The sequence below is a fragment of the Anopheles maculipalpis genome, chromosome 3RL (genome assembly GCF_943734695.1).
Source record: "Anopheles maculipalpis chromosome 3RL, idAnoMacuDA_375_x, whole genome shotgun sequence".
NCBI classification, from domain to species: Eukaryota; Metazoa; Arthropoda; class Insecta; order Diptera; family Culicidae; genus Anopheles; species Anopheles maculipalpis.
The window spans coordinates 48576577-48601376 of NC_064872.1; the positions used below are offsets into that span (position 1 = coordinate 48576577).

The 24800-nt window shown below is 41.8% G+C and overlaps 5 protein-coding genes across 5 annotated transcripts in view; 2 read left to right on the forward strand and 3 right to left on the reverse strand.

Annotated features, from left to right (window-relative positions):
- The window catches only part of LOC126562852 (N-acetylglucosamine-6-sulfatase-like), a 63997-nt gene that overhangs the window by 11732 nt on the left and 27465 nt on the right, over nt 1–24800 (reverse strand). The window lies entirely within an intron of this gene.
- On the forward strand, nt 294–3699 carry LOC126561550 (eukaryotic translation initiation factor 3 subunit C). Its single transcript, XM_050217764.1, has 3 exons — nt 294–374; nt 689–803; nt 901–3699. Exons 2-3 carry the CDS (start codon nt 711–713, stop codon nt 3679–3681), a joined length of 2874 nt encoding a protein of 957 aa, XP_050073721.1. The 5' UTR covers nt 294–374; nt 689–710; the 3' UTR covers nt 3682–3699.
- LOC126561914 (uncharacterized protein CG3556) lies at nt 7926–10126 on the reverse strand. The gene is made up of 6 exons (XM_050218283.1): nt 9193–10126; nt 8829–9112; nt 8442–8761; nt 8283–8360; nt 8133–8215; nt 7926–8053 (listed from the first exon to the last, which is right to left on the reverse strand). Exons 1-6 carry the CDS (start codon nt 10124–10126, stop codon nt 7992–7994), a joined length of 1761 nt encoding a protein of 586 aa, XP_050074240.1. The 3' UTR covers nt 7926–7991.
- Nucleotides 13045–16237, forward strand: LOC126563639 (gustatory receptor for sugar taste 43a). The gene is made up of 13 exons (XM_050220284.1): nt 13045–13201; nt 13285–13339; nt 13481–13613; nt 14601–14712; nt 14792–14854; nt 14921–15064; nt 15133–15246; nt 15330–15426; nt 15495–15591; nt 15682–15777; nt 15836–15904; nt 15986–16075; nt 16154–16237. The coding sequence occupies exons 1-13, from the start codon at nt 13045–13047 to the stop codon at nt 16235–16237; spliced, it is 1311 nt and encodes a 436-aa protein (XP_050076241.1).
- On the reverse strand, nt 17693–22475 carry LOC126563569 (armadillo repeat-containing protein 2). The gene is made up of 9 exons (XM_050220214.1): nt 22316–22475; nt 21885–22223; nt 20178–20356; nt 19920–20063; nt 19715–19849; nt 19546–19648; nt 18537–19465; nt 17907–18459; nt 17693–17838 (listed from the first exon to the last, which is right to left on the reverse strand). Exons 1-9 carry the CDS (start codon nt 22470–22472, stop codon nt 17693–17695), a joined length of 2685 nt encoding a protein of 894 aa, XP_050076171.1. The 5' UTR covers nt 22473–22475.

Sequence of the window (24800 nt, forward strand, 5' to 3'; positions counted from 1 at the left end):
GTCTATATCCCAACATAGATTATGCTTGATTGGATGATGATAATCAATAATTGGCGGCGCGACGTGGAACAAATTACCGATGTCATCCTGTTTGCTAACATGTTTATAGGCATCGATTATATTTTGTCGTTCAACATCAACGGGTAAATTAAAGTAAAACAAAAAATTAAGAAGTCGTTTTGTTTCACTTCCAATTCAGAGCGTTTTTCACCGAGAGCATCTGATTGACGTTTGGTAGAAAGACCGGTTTGCGATGTTTATTACCGATTGGCTGATGCGCGATGTTTTTTTTCCCGAACTTTGACAACTAGCGATCCAGTCCGTCAAGTTAGACGTGTGCGTGCACCTCGAAAACCCCAAAAACTCTGGAAAAAGTAATTTTTATCCGACAATATTGCTCAGCTAGTTTACGTTATCCACCTTTTAAGCTTTGCTTTAGTTTTTAATTCAACTGTATCAAGTGTTCGCAGTGTGAAAGATCATTCATTTGTTTCTATTTGTGTCGTGCGTGGCAGCTGCCGTAAGCTCCCTGTGAATGATATTTCCTAACCTAAAAATATCCATTATCGGCTTGATTTCACACGTATTTTGGCAAAAAATTTCAGTTCCATACCGTTTTTAAAAAGTGAAAAGGACGAGTTCAATCTGTAATTATTTGAAGTTTCGTTCCCATCTTGCCTGTTTGCAGCCTAACTCCAAGTGGTGTTACGATGTCTCGTTTCTTCGCCGGTGGCTCGGACTCCGATTCCGATAGCTCCTCCGATAGTGAGCCAGTGATTCGTCAGCAAGTGGCACAGTTCACGGTGAGTTTGGTACTTCAGTACCACACCGGACAATCTGGTTGCAAGAAAAAACTGAATGTTAATTTTGTTTCGCTTGTGTGTTTTTGCATGTATACAGTTCAGCGATGAGGAGGAAGACGTCAAGCGCGTTGTTCGATCGAAGAAGGAAAAGCGCTATGAGGATCTAACTAACATCATCAAAAGTATCCGCAATCACAAGAAGATCAAGGATATGTCGAGTGTGCTGACCAGCTTTGAGGAGTTCATGCGCGCTTACACCAAGGCATTGCCGGTTGTTATGAAGGAGGAGAATGGTGTGACACCGCGCATTGTTGTGAGGGCGCTTGCCGAATTGGAGGACTTTGTCAATGAGAGCTGGGACGATAAGGATAGCCGCAAGAACCTGTCCAAAAACAATAACAAAGCGTTGGGCACCTTGCGACAGAAGTTCCGCAAGTACATCAAAGATTTCGAGTCCGATATGAAGCGTTTCCGTGCCGCGCCGGAAGAATTTGCCGAAGAGGAGGAGGAAGATGAGCGCGAAGACGAGAAGGGTTCGGACGATGAGCAAGAGAAAGCGGTTGCGCAGATGGATGTGCCGAAAGTGGTATCCTTCAAGAAGGAACCGGAAAAGGTGAAACCCGTCAAACCGGCCGATGATTCGGATTCGTCCGACTGGGGCAGTGATTCCGACTCGGACAGCACTTCTTCGGACGAGGACGCTAAGTACACGAGCATTCGTGATCGGTTCTTGAAGAAACCCGAAAAGGGCACGGACGAGCTTTCGGCCGCTCCTTCCGGCGCCTTGGGCGATGATGCGTTCAAGAAGGAAAAGAAGAAAAAGACTTCCGAAGCGTTTAGTAAGAAGAAGAAGCCTAAACAAGATGAAATGTTCGACGAGAATGAGGAGGAGGAGGAAGGATGGAAGGTGGTGAACGGAACACGATCCGGCGCCTCGGAACAACCGAAAATGTTCGCAAAGGATGCCGAAATCGATACTAAGCTGGTCGTGAACAAGTTGAACGAGGTGATGGCCGCTCGTGGTAAAAAGCGAACTGATCGAAAGTTGCAAATTGAATTCCTTCGAGAGTTGCGCACCATCTCTGAAACGAATAACCTTGGGCCGGCAGTAGTGGCCAAGATTCGGTTCAACATCGTTTCGGCAATATTCGACTACAATCCAAAGGTATCAGGTGCGATGAAGCTTGAGCACTGGAGCAAGCTGTTGGAGGAAATTCAGGAACTGCTGAAACTGCTCTTAGAGAACGAAGATGTGCATCTGTCCGAGTCGATATTGGATGAGTATGAGGAATACGATACGGCTCCGTTTAAGATTCGCGGCTGCATGCTGACGGCAGTTGAACGTTTGGACGATGAGTTCGTAAAGCTGTTGAAGGAGTGCGATCCGCACAGTAACGAGTATGTTGACCGTTTGAAGGACGAGGTTCCGGTTACGGCCATTATCGACCAGGTGGTAACTTATGTAGAGCGGCTGGGAAATGAGATGGAAATCTGTCGCATCTATCTGCGCAAGATCGACCATCTGTACTACAAGTTTGATCCGAACGTATTGAAGAAGCGAAAGGGACAGTTGCCTGCGAATACCGTTACTTCCGTAGAAGAAATGGATAAACTTTGCCGTTACGTTTACGCCAAGGATCAGACTGATCGGCTGCGTACGCGGGCTATCCTGTCTCACATTTTCCATCACGCATTGCACGACAACTGGTTCCAGGCACGTGATCTGGTGCTGATGTCACACCTGCAAGAAACGATTCATCATTCCGATCCTTCAACGCAGATCCTCTATAACCGCATGATGGCCAATCTGGGCTTGTGTGCCTTCCGCCATGGTAACATTAAGGATGCCCATCTTTGTCTGGTCGATTTGATGATGACGGGTAAGCCGAAGGAATTGCTCGCCCAAGGTCTAGTGCCACAGCGTCAGCACGAACGTTCGCTGGAGCAAGAAAAGATCGAGAAACAGCGCCAGATGCCGTTCCACATGCACATCAATCTGGAGCTACTTGAATGCGTTTACCTTGTGTCGGCAATGTTGCTCGAGATTCCGTACATGGCTGCACACGAGTTCGATGCGCGTCGCCGTATGATTAGCAAAACCTTCTACCAACAGCTCAGATCGTCCGAACGGCAATCTTTGGTCGGGCCACCGGAATCGATGCGAGAGCATGTGGTTGCTGCTGCGAAAGCTATGCGGCACGGTGACTGGAACGCCTGTGCCACCTTTATCGTGAACAAAAAGATGAACGTCAAAGTGTGGGATCTGTTTTACGAAGCAAACCGTGTGCGGGAAATGATGATCAAATTCATCAAGGAAGAATCATTGCGCACCTACCTCTTTACCTACTCGAACGTTTTCGCATCGATCAGCGTACCGCACCTGGCTGACATGTTTAAGCTACCGAAAAGCAAGGTCCATTCGCTGATTAGCAAGATGATCATTAACGAGGAGCTGATGGCATCATTGGACGATCCAACAGAAACAATTGTGATGCATCGTTCGGAACCATCGCGTCTGCAGGCGCTGTCGATGCAGCTGGCCGACAAAGTAACCAATCTGGTAGACGCCAACGAGCGTATTTTTGAGATGAAGCAAGGCAACTTCTTCCAGCGTGGCGGAAACCAGGGATACAATCGCGATCGTCAGAATTACCGCAACCAGAACCAAAATCAAAACTGGAACAACAATCGCCGGCAGGATAACCGGAATCGGGGCAACCGCGGTAATCAGAATCGTGGCGAGGGACGAGAACAGCGTGAACACCACCGTGATCGTGATCACCACCGAGACCAGCGTGAACATCGTGAGCACCAACGAGAATTTAGAGAACAGCGCGAACAAATGCGCAACGTCGATTATCAGAACAAGGCTGAGTAATCGTTTTGCTCGTTCCGTGACAAGATCGTTGGCCAATTTGAAGTTCTGTCAGTAGCAGAATAGCGAAGCAGTCAGTACTATCTTGGCGCGTCAAAACATAATATCGACATCTTTTTCCTCTTAACTCCAGTACATTGTCCTAAATTTGCATAGAATTGTTGAAAACTAGGATGACGCCGTTGTTCCCTTTTTTCAACACTCTAGGTTCTAGCAGGGCAGTATTCCAGCGATTACATATTATGCAGAAAAAGTTCAGAAAAGTACAGCTCCGCAGAAAACCCAACTGTTACATACTATCGTACACAGTACCATCAATAAATGAGCGATACATGATTGCCAACATTGGTGCGCAACAGCCAGCATCAAAGTATTGTGCAACCGTGCGCGTTTCGCGGCCGCTTGGCATGTTGTGTCGTTCGCGGAGCAAAACACCGAGTGCCGTGTATTGTTTGTGAAAGAAACCCAGTGATAAAGAAGATAGTTCGGAAAAGTATGGAAACCCACAACGGAAACACTTGGCCAATGGGGATTGGTGTCTTTGGTCTCAGGTAAGCGAACCAATTTTCTAAACATCTCATGCAAATCATGTACGGATTTATAATTTTATTGAAATGCCCTCCAAATGTAATGTTATGTAAATGCAAACTAAATCATGTATTAGCCATTTCCTACACATTTAATTTCCTGCAGTTACAAGATACCGTCAGTAATATCTAAATCGAATAGCGTTGCTTCTGTAACATTATCAAGTGTATTTTTTTGAAACGTAAACCGGCAAAAATTTGATTGGTAAGCCTAAAGTTTCAACTTGGTAAGGCCACCATGAATGGGGTGCAGTGCAGAGTGAGAGTATCAAACATGCGGTCGGAATCGTTCGAATCTCACAGGAGTCTGAGACAAGGGGACGGACTCTCCTATCTACTGTTCAATATAGCCTTGGAAGGTGTCGTACGAAGCGCGGGGCTGGGCAACGATATCGGTGGCACGATTCTCTACCGGTCTCTTCAATTTCTTGGCTTCGCGAATGACATTGATATCCTTGAGGTAGTAGAGGAGTTCTGCTATTTTGTGACTGACGTAACTTCAGATAACGATGTCAGCAACGAAATCTGGAGACGCATTGTGCAGGGGAATCGTGCCTACTACGGCTTTCACCGTATGCTGAGATCCAGAAGACTTCGAGAACGCACTAAATGTGAGATATATCGCACACTGATTCGACCGGTGGTCCTATATGGCCACGAGTCTTGGACCATTCGAGCAGAGGATGCAAACGCTCTTGGCGTGTTTGAGAGTCGCATCCTCCGGACCATCTATGGCAGTGTTTTCGAACATGGAGTGTGGAGGAGAAAGATGCACCACGCGCTTACTGAGCTATACGGAGAACCGGACATCCTGACGGTAGCAAAGACCGGCAGGATACAATGGCTGGGGCAAGTTATGAGGATGCCGGACTCATGTCCCGCCAAGAAGATATTCGTCAGCGACCGCCAGTTCCACACGAGGCGTCGGGAAGCACAGCGAATTCGTTGGCTGGATCAGGTGAAGGGTGACCTGCCGGAGATTGGGTGCCTACATGGATGGGAAGGCGCAGCCAGGGATCTAGTTTCCTGGAGATCTACTGTTGACCGGGCCATGTCACGACGACATGCTCTTTAAAAGAGCAGGCCAACATGAGTGAGTGAGAGTGAAAGTTTCAACAAATCGACCTTAACGGGATTTTTTTTTTTGTAAAACTTAGTTAAACGTTCGAACGAACACGATCCGATTTCGGAACAATCAAACGATCGATTCTTAACCCCTTTTTTCTATACTGATGAAAGTATGACCAAAACATATTAAACAATAGAATCAATTTCAAACTTAACTGTCAATAGCTTTGGGATAATTAAGAATCTATCGATAAACATTCTACCAAATTTCGGTTTGGTTATACCTTGCAGAAGTATCGAAGGCAGCAGTTTGAAAATATTTATAAAAGTGGTCTTAATCCCTTGTCCATATCTGTATATGAAAAACGCATGAATTATTAGTAGGCAGGCAATATTCTTTTTTATTCTCTTTATGATACCAGTTAATCTTCTAGATGGACGATTTACATAGTTTCACATTGTTATTGGTGGGGCTTTTTTGAGACTTGTAGCAGTCGAACATAATTCTGGTGTAATTACAAATCTAGATCTGAGCCTTGCGGTGCTAAATATTGCTGTTGTGTTTGCGATTTCCGTTCTCTGTTTTATGGCCAAGCAGTTTCTTTTATATGCAATACAATACATAGGCCTGCAATACAAATAATTGGCAATCATAATGTTGAAATGAAAATAAGTTACCAGGAATGTTGGGCAATATGTGTACACTATGTTATTAATTTTTGCTTTCGTTATTATATGTGGCGTTGCCTATTTGTTACCATACTGCTATGCTATGCCTTGCTATGCTTGTTTAGCGCCTTGCTGCTACTCCGTTAAGAAATGGACAGCATGGTCTCGAAAGACTTCTTCGTTCCTTTGCTGTGGGATGTTTCTTCTTTTATTCAGTATCATGCTGGACCCTACGTTTGGCTTTTGTTGCTTTTATGTTCCTCCATTCATCGGTGTAATGTGTTTATTATGCGATAAGATAGGTTAAAGTTATCAGTTATACAAAATAGTTTGCACATAGAAACTGTTTGCAAAATATACGTCTAATTCCCAACTCAGCTACCGAGTGTACACATAGCAATACGGCCAGGCCGTCGTCCACTAACAGTAGAAAAATGAGGTGAGTGACCCGCTCCAAACCTGGGAAATGTACTTAATATTCGAAACAGTTCCATTGCAAACACTACTTGAGCAGCTTTCGCATTATTATATAAATTATATTGTCTTTTATAACATGCCACTACAGTTACGTGGATAAACACTACCAATTTGCTTCACTACATGCTAGCAGATCCAAATGAGAGTATGAAAAGAGCAATGGCTAATCGGACACTCCTCTCGTACATTGCTTCCCATTATCTCCTGTAGCCCTTTTTGTGCCGAATTAATGTGCAATTATGTGAAACGTTCTCTAGTTGAAATTAGTCCTTGCTTGAATGTTCGTTACTTTGGATTGCAACAGATCGTTGTTCCCTTTTGTCGGTGATCACTATTACTTAAGCTAAATCCATTGCCAGCCTGGCCACGATTTTCTTGTTCTTCCTCTGGTCAAGTATTCTTAACGTAATGCATGTATGTCCCGGACGGCTCATACGCTCTTCGCTCGATATTTCCCTCTTTATTTATGCTTTAATTATTGTCAATTTGGAGTGCCTCACTTGCTGGTGCTATTTGGGCAATAACTCACATCACTAAACACGTTGTTAGCCAACTTTTTAGAAAAAAAAGGAAAAACTATGCAAAAGCGCTCGCCCTGTCCACGTCTGGGATCAATGCAAGCACAATATGATCATACGCGCTGTCCTTATACTCTCCTTTCTTGCCTATGTTTTGTCTATTGGTGGTTCGGCATTTGCAATGTACGTATGTGTATATTTTATGGCTGTATATGTATAGGTGTATATATTCATTTACCGTTTTTTTGTATATAGATATTTATGTATATTTTGTATAATTGTTTGTATACGCTTATATCTTGATCTAAACCGTCTAGCTATTGCAAGGAAGGTACGTCATTCCTTCCGTACCCACCATAGCTTCCCTTTTCTATTCATTTACGGATGGTCCACAATTTATTCTATCCCTTTCTCATCCGTCCGTGCCTTGCCTCCCATGCCGGAGAGCAAACTGTTACTGTTCAGGTTCTGCGTCCCGTTGGCGTTTATCCTTTTATTTATATGTATATACTTTCTAGTGTTGCATCGGTTTTCTACGTAAACTGCAACCAACTTGAATCTAAAAATGTAAATCAAACCACGCATCTAACTGTTGAGCAAATGTAGGAGTGTTGGAAAATATGGAGCTATAAGTGCTGAACGAATGGGTCCTTCTAAATTCCTTTCCTTAATGTTGGGATGAATCCCCTTTCAAATAAAATGTACATTGTGCTGGAAAATTTGAAGCATTGCTCATCATGCGAATGCATAGCCTTGTGCACATTTAGTCATGAGTAGTAAAGCCTCCTGCCATCTAACCCACAATAACAGATATCGCAGGTTTTGTCCGTTCCAGTCTCTGCCACTGCTGGCTGCCGCAAATGTTTTTTTATCTTATTGGTGACATTTGCTGCCATTCGTTTATATTGCTGCTGTTGCCGCTAGCGTTAAAAATATTTGTGGTCGCTTATTGCTTACTATCTCTTTTGTGTTTGCTTTTAAAGGAAACTAAGGTTTATAGTTTCTTGTACCAGTAGAGATAGTGTTCTCCATCTTCCACCAACAGCTCATCCACTCCTGCAAATAGCGTCGTTTATATAACATCATTGCACATGTCGGTGAAAAGAACTGTCTCCGAAGTTAGATTGGATCTTACCTAATGGAGCTATTAACTGATTTCCGGGAGGATTTTTGGTGTCCGGCCTTTCGGGTAAGCGATAAAGCAGCCAAAAGTGATAACTGCAATGGTGGAAAAGTTCAATCATTTAGTAATGTGTTAGGATTTAAGGTAAAACAAAGCAGTAACCTCTTCGGTTCTTCCTTCATTCCAGCGAGTGTATGCACATAGTGTCCGTTGGGCCATTCACGGGCTTCAAAAGAAAATCTGAAAGTACATGTACACACAACAACGCTGAATAACATCGCACTCCTCCTATGTTGATGAGCTTTCAATGACGCTTAATACCTTGGATCTATTTCCGCCGCTTGTTTCATGGCTCGGAAAAATGTTGTATTTTTCGGCGAGGTCAAATCGAGGAAATATTCTTCCGTTTCATTCGTGCCCACCCATAAGGTGTAGGTATAGGAAACATTTCTCGGTTCCAGCTCTTCTACGGGCGATATACCGAGACCAATCGGTGCCGCTAGCTTGGGTTCCCCATTTTCGGATGGTTCGTTGGATTCACGCATCACATGATCACATTGTAATGCACGAACTGCTCCCAAGCCTCGCCAACCGAGAGCGAGAACAATGTCGGCCGTTAGCCCAATGCCGATGCTAGGATCCTGCCAAACAGAAATTGGAAAATAGAGTTGGAATGTTCATCTGGAATGTTTATGTTCTACTACAAACCTGTCCGTCTTGTAGCGGCTCCTCAGTCCAGCCTCCATCTGATCGTTGCTTAGCCAGAAGCCACTCAGATGCAGCGGTACGATTCCATTTCCCGGCTGGATCTGGTTCTAAATCTTGAAGTGCTTGCATAGCTAATGCCGTACTTCGAAGCGAGCCAAAGCTACCCTGCGGTCCTTGCAAACTAGCCAAACCACGAGCTGGACGGCGGACAAAATGCTGCAGATGACGGTGTCGATGATCGGTAACGATGCACCGTAGTGCCAACAATACCATGGCGATTGTATCTAACAAAAATTAATAAATACATTATCTCGTCATAATTATCCCTCTCTTACAATCCTTATCAGGATGACGTTTTACGTACCAACATCATTCACCTCTCCGCTGGCTATATCCAACAGTCGTCGTATTTGGCGCTTTCGTACATGCGTTGCCGAACTGCATATGGCTAGTGCTGTCAGAGCGAACTCATACTCCTGACCCTGATCATGCTCATGATGTTCCAGAGCGGCCACCAAATCATGGCCGTAAAAATGGCGCGCATCCTTGCAGAGGCCACCCATGGCCAAAATGTACTTAGCAACGTGGTCCGTATGAGGTAGCTTGGCGGTAGCATGATGACGGTCTAGCATCGTCAGTACCTCAATGTCCATCTGCTTGATGGACAGTAAATTCTCCAGATCCGAAACTGCCTGTATAGGGTTATCGTTTTCCGATGGATCGCGTGCTCCGGACAGTTCTTTGGCCAGAATCACCATGTGCGTATCGTTGCCCCAGCTGTAATCCGGCAGCCGCTTGTCCCTGAGCCAGCACAGGGCTCGCTGTATGCCAACACTTTCAACTTGGTTAGGTCCACCGGGACCGAGCTGTTTTTCCTCGATCTGCGTAACATCCACCGGCAAACTATCGATAATATCTTGCCGTACCACATTTTGGGTTGTGGGTGCATAGGAAACGGACGTGTTTGATATGTACAGTGGCGAAACGGATGATGATGGTGAAGGTATTATGTCGCTGGTCGGACTGGCATACAATCCTCCGACGGTAACAATTGGTTGAGCAACCGTGTAGGAACCTGTTTGTTCCGTAGGCAGGGTGTTCAGTTGTACCGTAGAGGTTGTGTACAGCTGATACTGGTGCTGTTGAGTCGTATGCATTAGGCCTGCCGTAGTATGCGCCATATCAGGCACGCTTTGCATAGTTGGTGGTATGACAGAGGTGACGTTTTCACCAAGTGTTCTGCTGAATAGCAGAAATAGTGTACTGAGCGCTCTTGCGATTTGCATTCGATGTTCCATGTTTGACCTGGATATGAAAAAGGTATTAAAAGTAAATTGATAACTCGATTAACAACGGTTAAGCATAGGTGAATTGTTAAGCTTTAAGAACCAGGCGTACAATACTTCAGAATTCCATTTAACAATAATCTCTAATAAGACACAACTTTTTGGTTGTCCATGAAAAGTCCTTGATGGTTGTACCACACCGCATACATACACTAGTTTTTGGTTTGAACGGCACTGTAGACGGTGGGTCATATATTTAGGCAACAGTGTAGAGCAAAAGGTAACATTGACATTGGTGGATAGTTCATATACATCAATCATATCAATAAACATCAGACAATACAGGTAATCAAGAAGATGTATTCAAAATATTGGCCGGAGAATCAGCCGAAAGTATTCAAATTAGTGATAGCGATACCGGCCAGCATCAAATCCGAAACTTGCATTTGTCACCCATGATTTAACAACAAAGTGACCCGAAATTTCTGGTCAAAGCTTCCGTTCATTTAATTGTTAAAACATAAAATATTCTGCTACTACTAGTTATAAGACAAAAATGATCCAACAATTTGCTACACCAAGTAACAGCAATGAATAATACTAAGAACACTGTACGTTCCACAGTGGTTTTTCAATGGTAGTGAATGTTCAATGGAAGTGGTAGTGAAGCCGGTCTTTCGCAAGTCAGGACCGTGAACAAAAACCCCATCACAGCCGGCCCCAACTAGCCCGAAACCGAGTATTAGGCTATGTAGTGAATCTCCAATGATCATTTTAAGACATGCAGAATTTTTGTATTACCTTAAAACATTTCATCTCATCTCAGCTAAAGCCGATTTACGACGGGAAAAAGGGCAAATCATTATCATGCACAACCAATTGACGTACATTGACAATGCCGCCGGAGCACCACAGACACGGCGACGCGGCCTAGACACCAATGCACATATTTACGAACTTTAGTCGACAGCCACGTTCGGGGTTCGCGTAAAATCAATACTTCGCCATTGGTGGCTTGTAAAATGATTCATCCTTTGCAATCAATACAGGGGAGGTGTACGTGTGGCCAGCGAGAATGCTATGCCTTTGGTATGAGCAAAACGCAAAAAAGAAGCCTTTAATCAATTCTGATCATTGTCAATGAACAGTGCTGCTGTTCGCCTTCCTAACCATACTACAATAGTTATGGGTCTTTTGAGCTTCACTATGAGGAAGCTATGATTTAAAAAGTTAAATTGAATTTTGAATGAGAATATAGCCGGGACGATGGTCTACAAAAATTGTCTAAATACAAAATACTGAAAATTAACAAATTGAGATACAATTAATAGTTCGACATTGCGTTTATGCACAAATACGCATCAATGTTAAGATCGAAATTATATTTCGTGGAAGCATTTTTTCAATAGTAAATCCAATGTTATTGCAATTCCATTTCTATTTGTTGTAGTTTATATTAAATCAATACATTCATTCACATTACTTTTCGCAAAAGACCGATCATCATGGGCGTATGCTCATTCTACCTTATAGATGCGTTTTTTCTTTGATGTTTTTGTTTTTGCGTACCTTTGTGACTGTGCTTTCTTCACGAACGATTGTGGCGATCCGGGACTTAAACTGCACTGGACATAATTTTGTTTTATCAGCGTTGCATATGATTTGCACCAACTGACCAGAAACTTTCGCAATGCCGGATGTCCCGAACAGTTTTGCACTCAATAAGTTCACGTTAACTTTATCACACACAAACTGCAGCGGACAATCGCATTAATACATCGAAGCTAGGTAAAAGGTTATCAGTATATCAGGATATGCACCATTTCTACTACAATACCACACGACTACGGATCATTAGACACACAGTTTAAGGGCTTTCGGTAGATGGTATAGTTGGTACCTCAATCTCGTTAAACAATACGGCAAATAACACAGCGAATGGTGCTTTCTTGTGTACGGGAAATAGATACTAAACACACCCCAGTTTAGTTGAGTGTGAATGTCTAAGGCAGAAAGGTACAAAAGGAAGACATTCCTTCGACAGATGTCTGACATGCGCATTACACATTTTAAACTCTATGTTGGCAGCAATTGTTAGACAAATGATGGAAATTGTTGTGTCGTTTTAAATGTTTTGTTATTTTTAACTGTCTTGTGTAAATTTGAACCTTGTAAAGAGTTATTTTTTACACCAAATTATTTGTTCAGGTCTCTGGTAATATTTGCCTTAAACAAGCGAATGAAATTCGAATATTGGAATCATGTGGACAAATTTGAAAGATCAATAGAGAAGAGAAGACAATAAAATTGTACTATTCTTTTTTAACTGTTGTTGCATATTAGGCCATTAATCCTAGAATGTAAATAAAAAAAGGAAGTACAGACCGATTTGAAGTTGGTAATTTTGTCAATTTATCAGGGACGGCCCGGTGGTGTATGCGATAGCGGCGTTTAAATAAGGCAATTAAATCCATACTTTTTATTTATTACACTCTGTTTGTGCCGTCCTGGATTACTCCGGAAATGAAAAATACACTTCGCGGGATAACTGACACAAAACTCTGATAAAAAGAGATTCCCCTCTGCTTCCGATATACCACCCGGGTGAGATCAATTATTTAAAAGTGCTTCCTAAGGCCTTCACACAACCAACCGATCACAAGTCACTTGATAACGGATAACGAGATACACCCTTCCGTAATCCAGTGCAAACAGTTTGATTTAAAACCTGAGCTCGTCCAAGTTGTGAACAGGACAGGCTGGGATAGCTAATCAACTACAACCTCGTGTGCGTGCTGGTGCAGGTGAGTCAACTTTGAACCTATAAAAGGGCTCCCGTTGATGTGCAGCGCATCATAGTGTAAGGGAAAAGCGCCTCGGTTTATCATTGGCCATTTCTCAAGTGGAGTATCTAGAGAGTACACGTGATCATGGAAATATCAGAACCCACCAAAGTAGTATTTTACGTTAGCCGAATATTTGGACTAGCACCCTACGTAGTTAGGCGTACATCCAAAGGACAAATAGTGGACTACAAGCGAAATGTGTTTCTGATCATTTACAGTGTGTGTCTTGTGTTTTGTTTAGGTAGAACAATTACGTTTTTTCCATGCACCATGAAGTGTTTTTCTAACTTTTCTGGCATAACTTTTACTTTCGTTGGCTCACAGCTGGCCTCACGTACAAAGGAATATTTTTCGATGTTACTTCCAAAAAGCCCATACGGTAAGCGTCACTCACGTTTTATAGTTTCGTGTGCTTCATTCCATTTTCACCGTTCTGAGCATCTGGTCGGCGGCTGTTGATGGCTATGTTTTTCGCCCATATCGATAAAGCAATAAAAACCTTAAAAAGCTTCGTTTTCAGAATGAAAACGGCAACATCGAAGGTTGTTACTATTCTGGACGTTTCGGTAGTAGTGTCTGCTTGCATCTGTGGCTCACTCAGTGGAATATGGGGACTGCATTTTGTGCGTGAGCTTAACCGACGTCTTACCGAGGTAAGGCACCAATTATTTATAAAACGTCTAACAGAGATTAAGCTTCAAAATAGTCTCTGTATTTCAGTAACTTGTTAATTATTGGCCGTTATTATAGGCACTAATACACTGTTGATATGCATGCTTTAGGAAATAAAATAACATATCAATTTTAAAAATATACTGGTATTGAAGATTTTTAATAGGACTTGCCCTTGTTCGAGCGATTTACAAAACAATTGCTTGAGTTTCTGTAATTGTTGGGCAAATTTTGAACTCTGAAGTTTTATTGCAAAACTCTGGCTCTGAATAAATAGGTTGAAGATAATGACTATGTGGCTGTTGGCAGAGAGTAGTACACTGCGTGGCTGAAGAAACGTGAGAACATCGAATAGAAAACAGATTTTTAAAGTCCAACAATCTATGAACCTGTAATCCGCCAAAAGCGGATGATGAAAACAGTGACTTCGGTGACATTTTCTTTTTGCTTGTATGACTGTTAAGAGATATAAAAGAAAGAATGATAGATAAGACTGAGTATTACTGAGGACAACTTTCCGTGAGTGACCCTTTGTAAAAATATTGAGTGTTTGCTTCAAATTACTACTATCTTCACGTCTGCAAATCATCCAACACGAAAACAAGACTTTCATCAATTTTTTGCTGTTTAAAAAGAGTAATTCTGTCATTCAGCTGTGCTAGCAGGGGAGCCAATGACTATGTACTGTTGCCTCAAAGGTTTCGAAGATCTTTTCAGAACTCCATAATTTCAATACAAACAAATGGATATTCTGTTGTTGATACCACATAAACTAGTCCTATCCATGGACAGTTATGTCCAAAAAAGTAGTAATCCATTACCATAAAGTAAAATAATCGCTTAAAAGGGTTAAATGGGGGAAAAGAATTGGAAAGTATTTGTCGTAAAATACTATTAAACACTTTCTGTAACTCGGCTGTATAATTAATTTTACTACTCTTTTTGTATGCATCAACATTCACCTCGAGGCCGATGATATATTATCCTTGTATGTGAAAGAATGCAATCGAAACCAGAGACAAAGAAAGAAAGGTATTCTCATGCTGGGGCTAGTCTGCTTTATCATCACTGGAGCCCTCTGTAAGGATACGCTTTAAAAGCTGCATTGTCTTCCAATGCACTGTACACTCATGCTGTTTTTCTTCTATTTCCCACCCAGCTCTAGATATATGGGTTTGGTATCGAATAGCCGACAAAATAAAGAAAGAAAACAGCAATTCAAGTAAGTGCGATTCTGGTTGATACTTTTCGCAAACAATTTCCGATCTTGATTACCTTCCAACCGTAGGTGCGAATGTGCTCGGCTACTTCCCATTTTACTGTCTGTACTACATCCTGATGATGTTCCATGTGCTATTTGCACAAGCTGCCCTCGGAATTGGCAATCGGTATCGTCATTTGAATGTGGCACTCTATGAAATGTTTCCCGAATGTAATATCCTCGTCTACACATCGTTCTACCATGTTGTGCGCATTAAATATGTTTTCCTCATTTGATAGTTTACAGAACGCCCCTCATCGAAATCTCGTCCATTTCATCGATCAATTTAGAGCAGGAGAAAAATGTTTCGATCGACATTGATATAAGGAAATGTGTTGCCAGTGTGACACACGGTATGTGTGCTGCGCCATCAGCATTAGGATAAATATTGCGTATCTAGACGGTAATGGAATGTTACATTGCTCTTGCTCCTTAGGATTCCAAAGAAAGCGAAGCTCTACATCGAAGAAAATAATAGAAGATCTGGCCGAAATACATGCTTCCCTGTCGTACTGCATTGTTCTCGTCTCAAAGTAAGTTTTCGGGTGCTCACGCATTCAGCTTCTTGTTCTTCCAAAGTAACAATGCATATCAATTTTAGGACCTTTGGAATTGCTTTGCTCGCCGTGCTTGGTTCCTGTCTGTTGCATTTGGTCGCCACATCTTACTTTTTAATGGTGGAATTAGTTGGAGATAAGGTTTTTTTTCTTTTTTAAATCGTACCAGCGATAGCTTAAATCGTAGAGATGCAATATTTTACATTTCATTATTTTTATGGTTTGTTGTAGGACGCCGTATTTGCATGGATCCAGGCATTATGGTTGTTTATACATATTTTTCGATTCCTGCTTACCATTGAGCCATGTCACATAACAAACGTCGAGGTAAATAACCATCCATCCAGATAGCATCTTAATGTATATAAAAGTTTCCTTATTATAGTCAAATCGGACCATTACTATCATTAGCAACTTGAGAAGATCCTGCAGGGATGCTGAGCTGATTGACAGTGTACGTTTGAGTTACACAAATTACGCAAGTTCCTTTAAGTCCCTTTGATGGTTAATATCGCTTTCTTTTTCTTCTCTGCAGATTAACATGTTTTGGCAACAGTTAATAGCGAGCAATTTTTCATTCACTGCTTGTGGACTTTGCACAATCGACAGGCGTATTATTACTTCGGTTGGTTTCGATCCAGAGAACCTGGTTCTTCATGCAATCGATATAATTCTATGCGTAATGTACTTCTTTGTTTTACAGTACTGTGGAGCTATTGCCACCTACTTGGTCATTTTGATACAGTTCAAGGAAGCAGATGACAATTCCGGGAGACTACCGCATTAAATGAACGCTGCTCTGACAATGTCCGTGGCAGTATGAATGTTAAATATGTGCATTGACTACGTTTTACTTTTGCCAGTTGCAGTATTTGATACTGGCGTCCATTCTACAAGGCTTCTATTGTATTTTAAGGAACAACATATAACCAAACTATTCGTCTCACTGCATATTTTACTCTAAAGAGGCAGTCCGGAGCGTATGAATCGTAACATATTAAAACTAGTTCATTGACATCCGGACCGTTCCCAAGTAGTGAGGATTGACTGTCCTACGACTACGTGGTATCGATAAGTCTAGTAAGTCATTAGCATCACTTAGAAAGACGTTAAGCAAAGAAGAAGAAGCAGTCGATTTAGCCATAAACGCTTGTTGGAAATTAGTAAGAATTGTATTTGAACAACAGTAATTAATGAGACCACGAAATGGAGTTTTGAACACCACCGAGTATCCACAACAAAGGTGGTTATCTTGGAAGCCAGTTCCCAGTCTCCACGGTACGATGCTCCAAAGAAGCGCGACAGCAACAACATCCACAACATCCACAACCGAACTCAGAAGACTAGATTTTAAGATATACGGATTGGCCGCTATGATGAAATAAAAAAAAAGAATTTTCTTTAAGTACTAGCAAAAATGCATTCGCCTGAATGATTCTTGTTACGTTTAAGGCAGTTAATTGCACTTCTATATTATTATTGGTGCCATTCAGTAGCATAACGTGGTGCTAGGGGGGGCATGTAAGTCTCGGAGTTGTAAACTTCGTGGACCAAGTCAACGTTGATCCTAGCTGATGACATAGGCATCATTAGTTTAAGGCTCTACGATGCAGCATAAGTGTACCAGTGTTAGGAGATGGGTTACTGATCAGATCTTACAAGATTTGAAAAAAATCAGTTAAGGTTGGTGGTGGTGGGTGAGGGGGGGGGGGGGAGGCAGGGGTTCATGAAGACTACCTGTAACAATACCCATGTTAATTTACGCAGTTTCTACTTTCGTCACCTTTATTGTGTTCGGGGCCCTCCGAATGTTCAATATGTCCTATATGGCAGCAAAGGGCCTAAGAATTTTTGCTCACCTTCACCACCTTCACTGGTTTCGGAATCCTCTCTTTTAGTTCCAACTATCTCATAGGTGAAAGGAATAAATTGTGGTTAACGTGATGGAGAATAACGAGGTTAGAATGAACATGATGATCCACGTTAATCCACTTCAATTCCAACGCCATTTATCAGGGTATCCTCTTTTAGGAAACCTCTACTACTTCCATTTCCTACTGCGGGTAATTCGTTATTTATTTAGTTTATTATTACATAGCGAATGCTCTGTTACGCACAAATTTAGTTTCAAAAATTATATACTACTTTATTTTGCGAAATGTAACAATAAGACAATGATAAAGTGATTTGGTTTATATTGCACTGTTTGCATTGACTTCCACCATCTCTAATTAAACTACAATTATCCAATTTCTTCGTCCGATGACTCACAAGGAGAGTTGCCATTAGACATGCACATTTGTAACCGTTCCAATAAATCCGTTGCTACGGGTGCAAAATCTTCCCAAAAATTATCCGGTTCCTTGCCGTCGAATAGGCTGTCTTCGTCTGCAATTAGAATAGCATCGTTATTGTGCATTTGTGTTTCGCCGTGGATTGTACATCGTCATTCTTACCAAGCCCTTCCGCCAGAGCTTCACAAATCAAGTCAATTTCCGTCTGTCCCAACGTTATCAAAATATCTGATGTATCGATCAAATAGTTCCATATGGCTTGGCATGCGATTCCAGCCATAATCCAGTCCCTATTATCGACTCCTTTCTGCAGCAAACGTCTCAGTATGATGGGACCATCAATTTCGCGAAACGGAACCCTGCTCGACCAATCGCCAAGCATGTTCACCAAAACACCACATGACGTAACCATCAGTTCGTCGTGCTGGGACGCCAAACATCGCTTTAGGATCTTCATTCCATTTTCCTCACAGAACGTCTGGCGTATCGAAGTGTTTCGAGTCATGTTGCCAAGTACACGAGCCACTTCCGAGCGGGCTGGGTTCTGATCGCTATTCAATATGACGCACAATGCCCCACATATGTCTTTCATACGTTCTCCGATGCTTCCGGGATGTATGTGGGAGGTGCCGTCTGACTCGACGGGTTCATAGTAGTAGGATAGATTATGCAAAGCACCAAGCGTTGCAAATAAAAGTTCCTCCAACTCTGCTGTCTGTAAAGAAGCGGAGAAGCATACATCGCTTACATATTTGATTATCTTCTTATTGATCACTAATCATATTATCATACCTTAGCATCCTTCACCTTGAGCAGAATGTTCAGAAGAATTTCACCTAACGGTGACCGTTTGCTCATCCCGTAGCCAACATCTCCGTTCACACACATATTTGCTACGATACGAATTAGCTTTGTCAACACCTGCACGATCGAGTCTCCCATCTGATTCTTCATTGTGAAGCTCTTGTTGGCGTAGTACTCCAATGTGGCTAACAAGGCGTCACACGATACATCACAGCAATAGAACTGGATGCGCGCCGTATCCCAGCGCGACATCACATTGCCCAGAATGTATCCCAAACGGTTGCAAGTCGCCAAACCTTTCTCCACCGTCTGGCAAGTTTGGATGATGGAGCCCAGCAAAATGCCCAATCGCGACGCAGCTACAGCCAACCGTTCGCAACACTCTGCCCGCTCTGACAGCACGCTCAGCGTACGAATGATGTTGGCCTGTACTTCGGGCTCCTTGATGCACATCTCAGCGGCACGCACCAACAGTGGCACGGCTTGTTCGAGTTGTGCTAGATCGTGATCTTCATCTTCCTTGTGTGTCGGTTGATTTGTCGCAAAGTGCTGTGGATGCTTTTGGTCAGAGAGCTGACAAACACGCGAACCAACTATGCAACGATTGCCTGCCAATGTACGCAATGCACCCGAAAGCTGAAATAATGCATGCAGTGGCGAGCCGGATAATTGTGTGGTCGATGCTATTTCGTTGATCATCTTCAAATGCAACACCATCAGCTGACAGAGCCCCTGTTTCGCCAATCGAACAGCTAATGATCGTTGTGATCCATAGTCGCCTGGTTCGGTGCCATTGGTCGTTGCAGTGCTGGATACGTTCGACGAACCTGTAAGAAATCTGACTGCTCCATAACCATAAATGCATGCCTCTGAATCGTCGATTGGCGATGCACGGCCGAGTCCATCCACCAGCAGCTCTGTAAGTGAATTGAGAAACACCATACAAGTTGTGTTAGTCTCAACTGAAAAAGAAAGGTGTTATTGCATTATTACCTACCAGGCACATCGCTGTCCATGAATAAATTGTCGTTATTTTCATTACGAGCTATCTTGAACACTAGCTTACAAGCCCCAGTTAGGTTGCTTCCAGTAACATTCATCTGCAACGAGAGACGGACCATTGAAACGCTCCAAAATCCTTAAAGCCATTAAGTGATTGAACTTACTGCTAACACAATGCTAGCCACCAACAGTAAAATTTTCGACGATGAGGCTTCCACCAAGCCATACAATGCACCCAAAACAGCACCACGCCAACTGCCCTTCGAGTCCTTTACTCTTACGTATAGTTCGTGCAATATCTGTAATAAAAAGGCATAATGGCATAATTTGTTGGCCGAAACGGGCTAATGTACATCAGAATTTACGTACCGCACTTATATGAGTCACTGTACTTTCATCGCATTCTTTCAATCCTGAATATGCTTTCAACATTTCAAGCAATGATTCCGTTGAAGAGTGCAGAAGTAAATCATTACTTCTTCGGAGAAGCTTCGATTGATCATCGAAAGCATTCTAGGGATGATTTCAAGAAAGTTCAGCACAAATGAGATAACAATTATTCAAACCGCAAAAGGTTGAGGTTTCTCAACCTAAGCTCTTACTTTACTTTTAACCTACTAGACTTACTTTACGTTCCGGTACGATTGAAATGGCTGTCGGTATTTTATCATCTAACGATTGTACCTGCCGCCTTTTCAAGGGATGATTCTTTACAATACTATTTGCTGGACCATGTCCTACGTTCGATTCAACTGATTTCTTCGACGACTTTAATGATTTGCTATCCGGCAAATCACAAACGGTAACTGAAGGGGAAAATATATAAAAATAATTAGCTAAATCTGATGATTACACTATCATGGTGGGATTCAATTCTGGTCCAATGTTGTGAAAGACGTACGTCCTACTAATCGATTTTTTTTAAATAACTTTTTAAGGCAAGTTCAAAGTGCAAAGTCATAAAAGCATGTAATGGTTGAGTATCTTCAAAAACAATCCTGGCAATTAAATGCCGTCAGTTTATTGGAGCATATCATAGAGACTATGATAATAGACAGGAGCCTTAAAAGAAGATGAATAAGAGTGCATTCAATGGTTCATAGAAGACGATATGTCGGAACGGAAGGAGGACAGAGAGGTGCCAGGGATGGACGAGGACGAAGGGAACGTTTAGGAACATATATTCGGACGAGAGCAAGAAAAATTGGCGCGTCGGTGGCTCCAAATGGCAGACCAACAATGAAAGCAGCTTGAGCCTGCGATCTTCTGGATTCCCTTGATGTTAGCTCTTGTTACAAAACCCAATCATAAAATCAAGATTATATTGTGAAACCAGTTCTAGAAATCGTATCGGCGCCAGCCACCGTAACAGACCGTATGTTCAGCGGCACCCTTACGGTAAGCAACTGTGCTGAAGTGAAAAACGCAACGACCTGAGGATAGTCATACATAGCTGTGAGAATTCATCATCAGTGCAATAAAGAATGGCTGTAGCTCGTTTTGATAGGCGAACATGATAGGCTTATAGACTTGAACGCTGACTTGAAAATAGACTTCTTAGTCGCTTCTTCTTCCTGATTCTTCAATATTTTCTTTGGCTATACGACCTCCAGAGGTCTTATGACCAGTCCTGTAAGCCTCTCTTAATATGATCACGCTTAAAAAACTATGCAACGCTTTGAGGTCTCTGAGGAGCAGCTTACCAGGGTTGTAAAAATGACGATGACCAACACGATACCCATCCCAGGTCAGGGTAGATTGGATTTTTTCAAACCTCTTTGATCACGGTAAAGGCTAGCGGCAGAGTAACGGATTTATTTCTCTTTTCAACGCAAGATAAAGCCTTCCAAGACTCGGAGGTGGAAACAAGCGGGATCTGGGAAGTTTTATTAATTTATATTGCGCCTGATGGACGCTGGTGACATAAGTTTGGAGAACCTCAGGGGGGCACCAGTGTCAGTGGTCCTAGCAACAAACAAATCAAATGTCCTCATTATGACTCAATCACTGGTATTTCGTGTGAAAACCCGCTATTTTTATATTCACATTTCATATTCATCGATCAAAACGCATTACAGCACGCCATTCAAATGTGACATGTGCGCTCACTCTGGCAAAGTAGAATCCAGCAGAGGTCAAAGGCTAAGTTTAACTAAGCCAATAGTAAAATGGAACACAAGAAATTCGATTTCCTCATTTCGAGGTCAATTGAGTCATCTGCTTTTTTTATATTTTAATTTGTACTGTACGTAGTACTGGTGTTGCTGTAAAATTTCTTATCATGTGTTTTATGGGTTTTGGTGAAATATTCTATTTGAATATTTAAATACATACCATTTTCTAATGATCCGAAAACCTTCTGCTGAATACTGACGAGGGCTGGAAGCTTTTCTCTGCCAACAAGCACCGGGGCACTATGTCCAGCGCCATCACGCCCCAAGCCAATACTGCTTATTCCATCCACGGATTCCGACCGTGTCGACGTGCTAGACACTGCAGAACCACCGTTCGATTGTATGGGCTCGAGCGAGGGTAAAGCATGGGGTCCCTGCTGTAAATACTTCAAATTTATTGCACTCGGAGGTCGCCCCGGAGGAGCCAGCCGACCGTACAGCTGTCTTCTTGGTTCACGTGGCGTTATTGGTCGACGGGCTGATACCAGCCTGGTGCCTCCTGTACCGCAGAAAGGAAATTTGTGATCATTTTAGCTTTGATTGGCTCATCGAAACTGATCTCAAAAGAAACAACTTTAACCGGCTTATTACCTCCAGCTAGCATGCTTTTAGCTTCACTCACTATTTCTGCACTTGTTTTACGTACTAAGCGTCCCGCACCTTTGGACCGCTGGTTCGGTAATGTGAGACCACTGCTTTCCACATTTCCACATCCAGGAAAATCTGTCGGTTGCCGCGAGTTTTCCATCACTGTGTCCCAGATAATGCGTCATTCAAACGGGGCTTCTGTTGAACGATTGTGGTGCACGTTCCCTTCCTACCGATCAACTTTCCGTTTATCACATCTGATATCGTCTTGAGATGATCTCCATTCCCGGGTTTCATAAAGAAACAATTTATAACATATTTTTAAACACACTTATCGTCTTGCCGGAACCGTTCCACCGTGTATCTTTACTGCGGAAAAATATTCACTTAAAACTATATCCGTCAAGCATGCGTCAATCTATTGTTTGGTTACTATGGCAATCGTTTGTCAACAAATGCTTCGGAGTTCATTGTTCTGGTTCGGAAAAAAGCAAACGAATTAATCTTGCAAATGAAGAGTAATTATTTTTGAGCGACAACAAAACCAAATCATCTATTTTAACTTTAAATTATATGAAAAACAAATCGTATCGTTCATTTTAAATTAGTTTAATTTAAGACACTGTTCGAGTGATTGAGCAGTGGTCTCTTCTGCGCTCAGGATTTCGATTTCAGTGTTTCCAACATTATAAAGCAATCGTTCACTTGTTTAGAACAACACGCAACTCAAGTTTAAGTTCATTACCTATAGAAAAATAAAACAATATGCTTTTTTAACTCAGCTTATCAAATGAGCTTTGATTGCAATTTACCTTTCAATATCACTTTCGGCTCAATTGTTGTACCTCACATCCTTTTCGCCCCTTTCGGATTATAAAACAAGCACTGTAATGTTTTTGTTTTACTTTAAATCTCGTTATTTATTTAGTGACGAACTTGTTTATTTATAGCATAATCGTTATATATACAAAGTTTAAGTTCTACACAAGCTTATCTCCTTACCGGCTCCTAAACAATAACGATAAACAATCCAATTCCAAAAACACTTGGCAATGTTTTACGTAACTAAATTTGCTAAAAATAAAAACATTTCTTTTGCCAATTTCATATTGCTACAAGTAGCTTCTTGTTATGGTTTGCACTGTGTTTCAAGATCGAACTAAATAGAGCGGAGCATTTTTATGTTACACTTGAATCCTTTGCTAATGCAAATCAATCATAAACTTTTAGTTTTTTCTACTTTGTTACACCAGATTTTTACTGTGGCCATTAATCGTTTGCCGATAAATAATGTTTTTGCATATCGTAATCGCACAACCGGGGAGGTCATATGACCAAGACCTTTCGAGGCAACCAAAGAAGCCGAAGCAAGACACCTTTCCTGCCGCAAACAGGAGTGCGAAATAGTGTCTATAAGTCTATTTAATGCCTCAACACATCATTGCAATGAAACAAAACCCAATAATGATTTTTTGTAAAACCAAAAATTACAAAAATCGAATATAAACACTCATCACGTTCATCAACTCGATCTCTTAACACAGTGCTAAGTAGTAAAAGAAAATTAAGTGACGGGCAATAGGTTAAGACCACTTCTATATTCAATTTCTAAACTGTAGCTTTCGGTACATCTACTAGGCATAACTTTACCAAAATGTGGTAGAATGTTTATCAGAATCTTAACTATCTATAGCAATTTTGATTTCGTTCTTAGGTTTGTAAATCATTGTGTAGGAATAAAAAACCTGAAAAAAGTTTGAAATTTTTGAGACCCCAAAAGTAGCAAATTTTTTTTTATCATCAAAGCAAACCAATGCTTGTGTTAAAAAAAGTAAAAAGAAGATGCCCAAAACTATGGAGGATTTTTTGGTTGAATTTTTAAAATGATAAATGGTCTTATGTGTTTTAGTCATATTTTCATCCAAATGAAAATGCAACAATCGACAATCGAACAATCGACTGCATGATTGATCCAATGATAAGATCGTGTTCCTCAAACGCTCATCTAAGTTCAACAAAACTGAGTCATTTTGCTGGAGCTTTAGGCTTTACAATTTCATTTTTACGATATGTACAATAGTAAATGGTCTCAATCTATTGCCCGACACTGTATAAAGGTCTTTAATGCCGAAATATGCGACATCAAAGGACAGGACTGGGATTCAAATCCCATCCGGACCGTCCCACGTAGTGAGGACTGACTATCCAACTATACGTGGTATCAGCAGGTCCAGTAAGCCATTCGATGCTCGGCATGACCTAGCAGGTCGTTAAGCAAAGAAGTAGAAAATCGGAATTCAAGTCGTTACTTTTTGTTCTTGTGTAAAAAATGGTTGGTATTAAATTATATCGTCTTAATTAGGTAGTGTTTTAACTACAGGATGGCTGAATTTCAACTGCCACGTAACATCTTTTTAGATACTTGGGGTGACCGGTACCGGATACTCCACACTTGTTTTTAAGCGACTAAAGTTTAAAGGCCGTTTGA

Excerpts from the sequence above, each read along its gene's own strand:
- LOC126561914 (XM_050218283.1), bottom strand. The coding sequence starts at position 10,126 with ATGGAACATCGAATGCAAATCGCAAGAGCGCTCAGTACACTATTTCTG. Across the intron at positions 8,361-8,441 it reads GCGGCGGAAATAGATCCAAG|ATTTTCTTTTGAAGCCCGTG; the intron begins GTATTAAGCGTC and ends ATGTACTTTCAG. Across the intron at positions 8,054-8,132 it reads TCAGTTAATAGCTCCATTAG|GAGTGGATGAGCTGTTGGTG; the intron begins GTAAGATCCAAT and ends CGCTATTTGCAG.
- LOC126561550 (XM_050217764.1), top strand. The coding sequence starts at position 711 with ATGTCTCGTTTCTTCGCCGGTGGCTCGGACTCCGATTCCGATAGCTCC. Across the intron at positions 804-900 it reads AGCAAGTGGCACAGTTCACG|TTCAGCGATGAGGAGGAAGA; the intron begins GTGAGTTTGGTA and ends GCATGTATACAG.
- LOC126563639 (XM_050220284.1), top strand. The coding sequence starts at position 13,045 with ATGGAAATATCAGAACCCACCAAAGTAGTATTTTACGTTAGCCGAATA. Across the intron at positions 15,247-15,329 it reads TGTTGCCAGTGTGACACACG|GATTCCAAAGAAAGCGAAGC; the intron begins GTATGTGTGCTG and ends CTTGCTCCTTAG. Across the intron at positions 15,778-15,835 it reads GTCACATAACAAACGTCGAG|TCAAATCGGACCATTACTAT; the intron begins GTAAATAACCAT and ends TCCTTATTATAG.
- LOC126563569 (XM_050220214.1), bottom strand. The coding sequence starts at position 22,472 with ATGGAAAACTCGCGGCAACCGACAGATTTTCCTGGATGTGGAAATGTG. Across the intron at positions 22,224-22,315 it reads TAAAAGCATGCTAGCTGGAG|GAGGCACCAGGCTGGTATCA; the intron begins GTAATAAGCCGG and ends TCTGCGGTACAG. Across the intron at positions 18,460-18,536 it reads TCAAGGTGAAGGATGCTAAG|ACAGCAGAGTTGGAGGAACT; the intron begins GTATGATAATAT and ends GCTTCTTTACAG.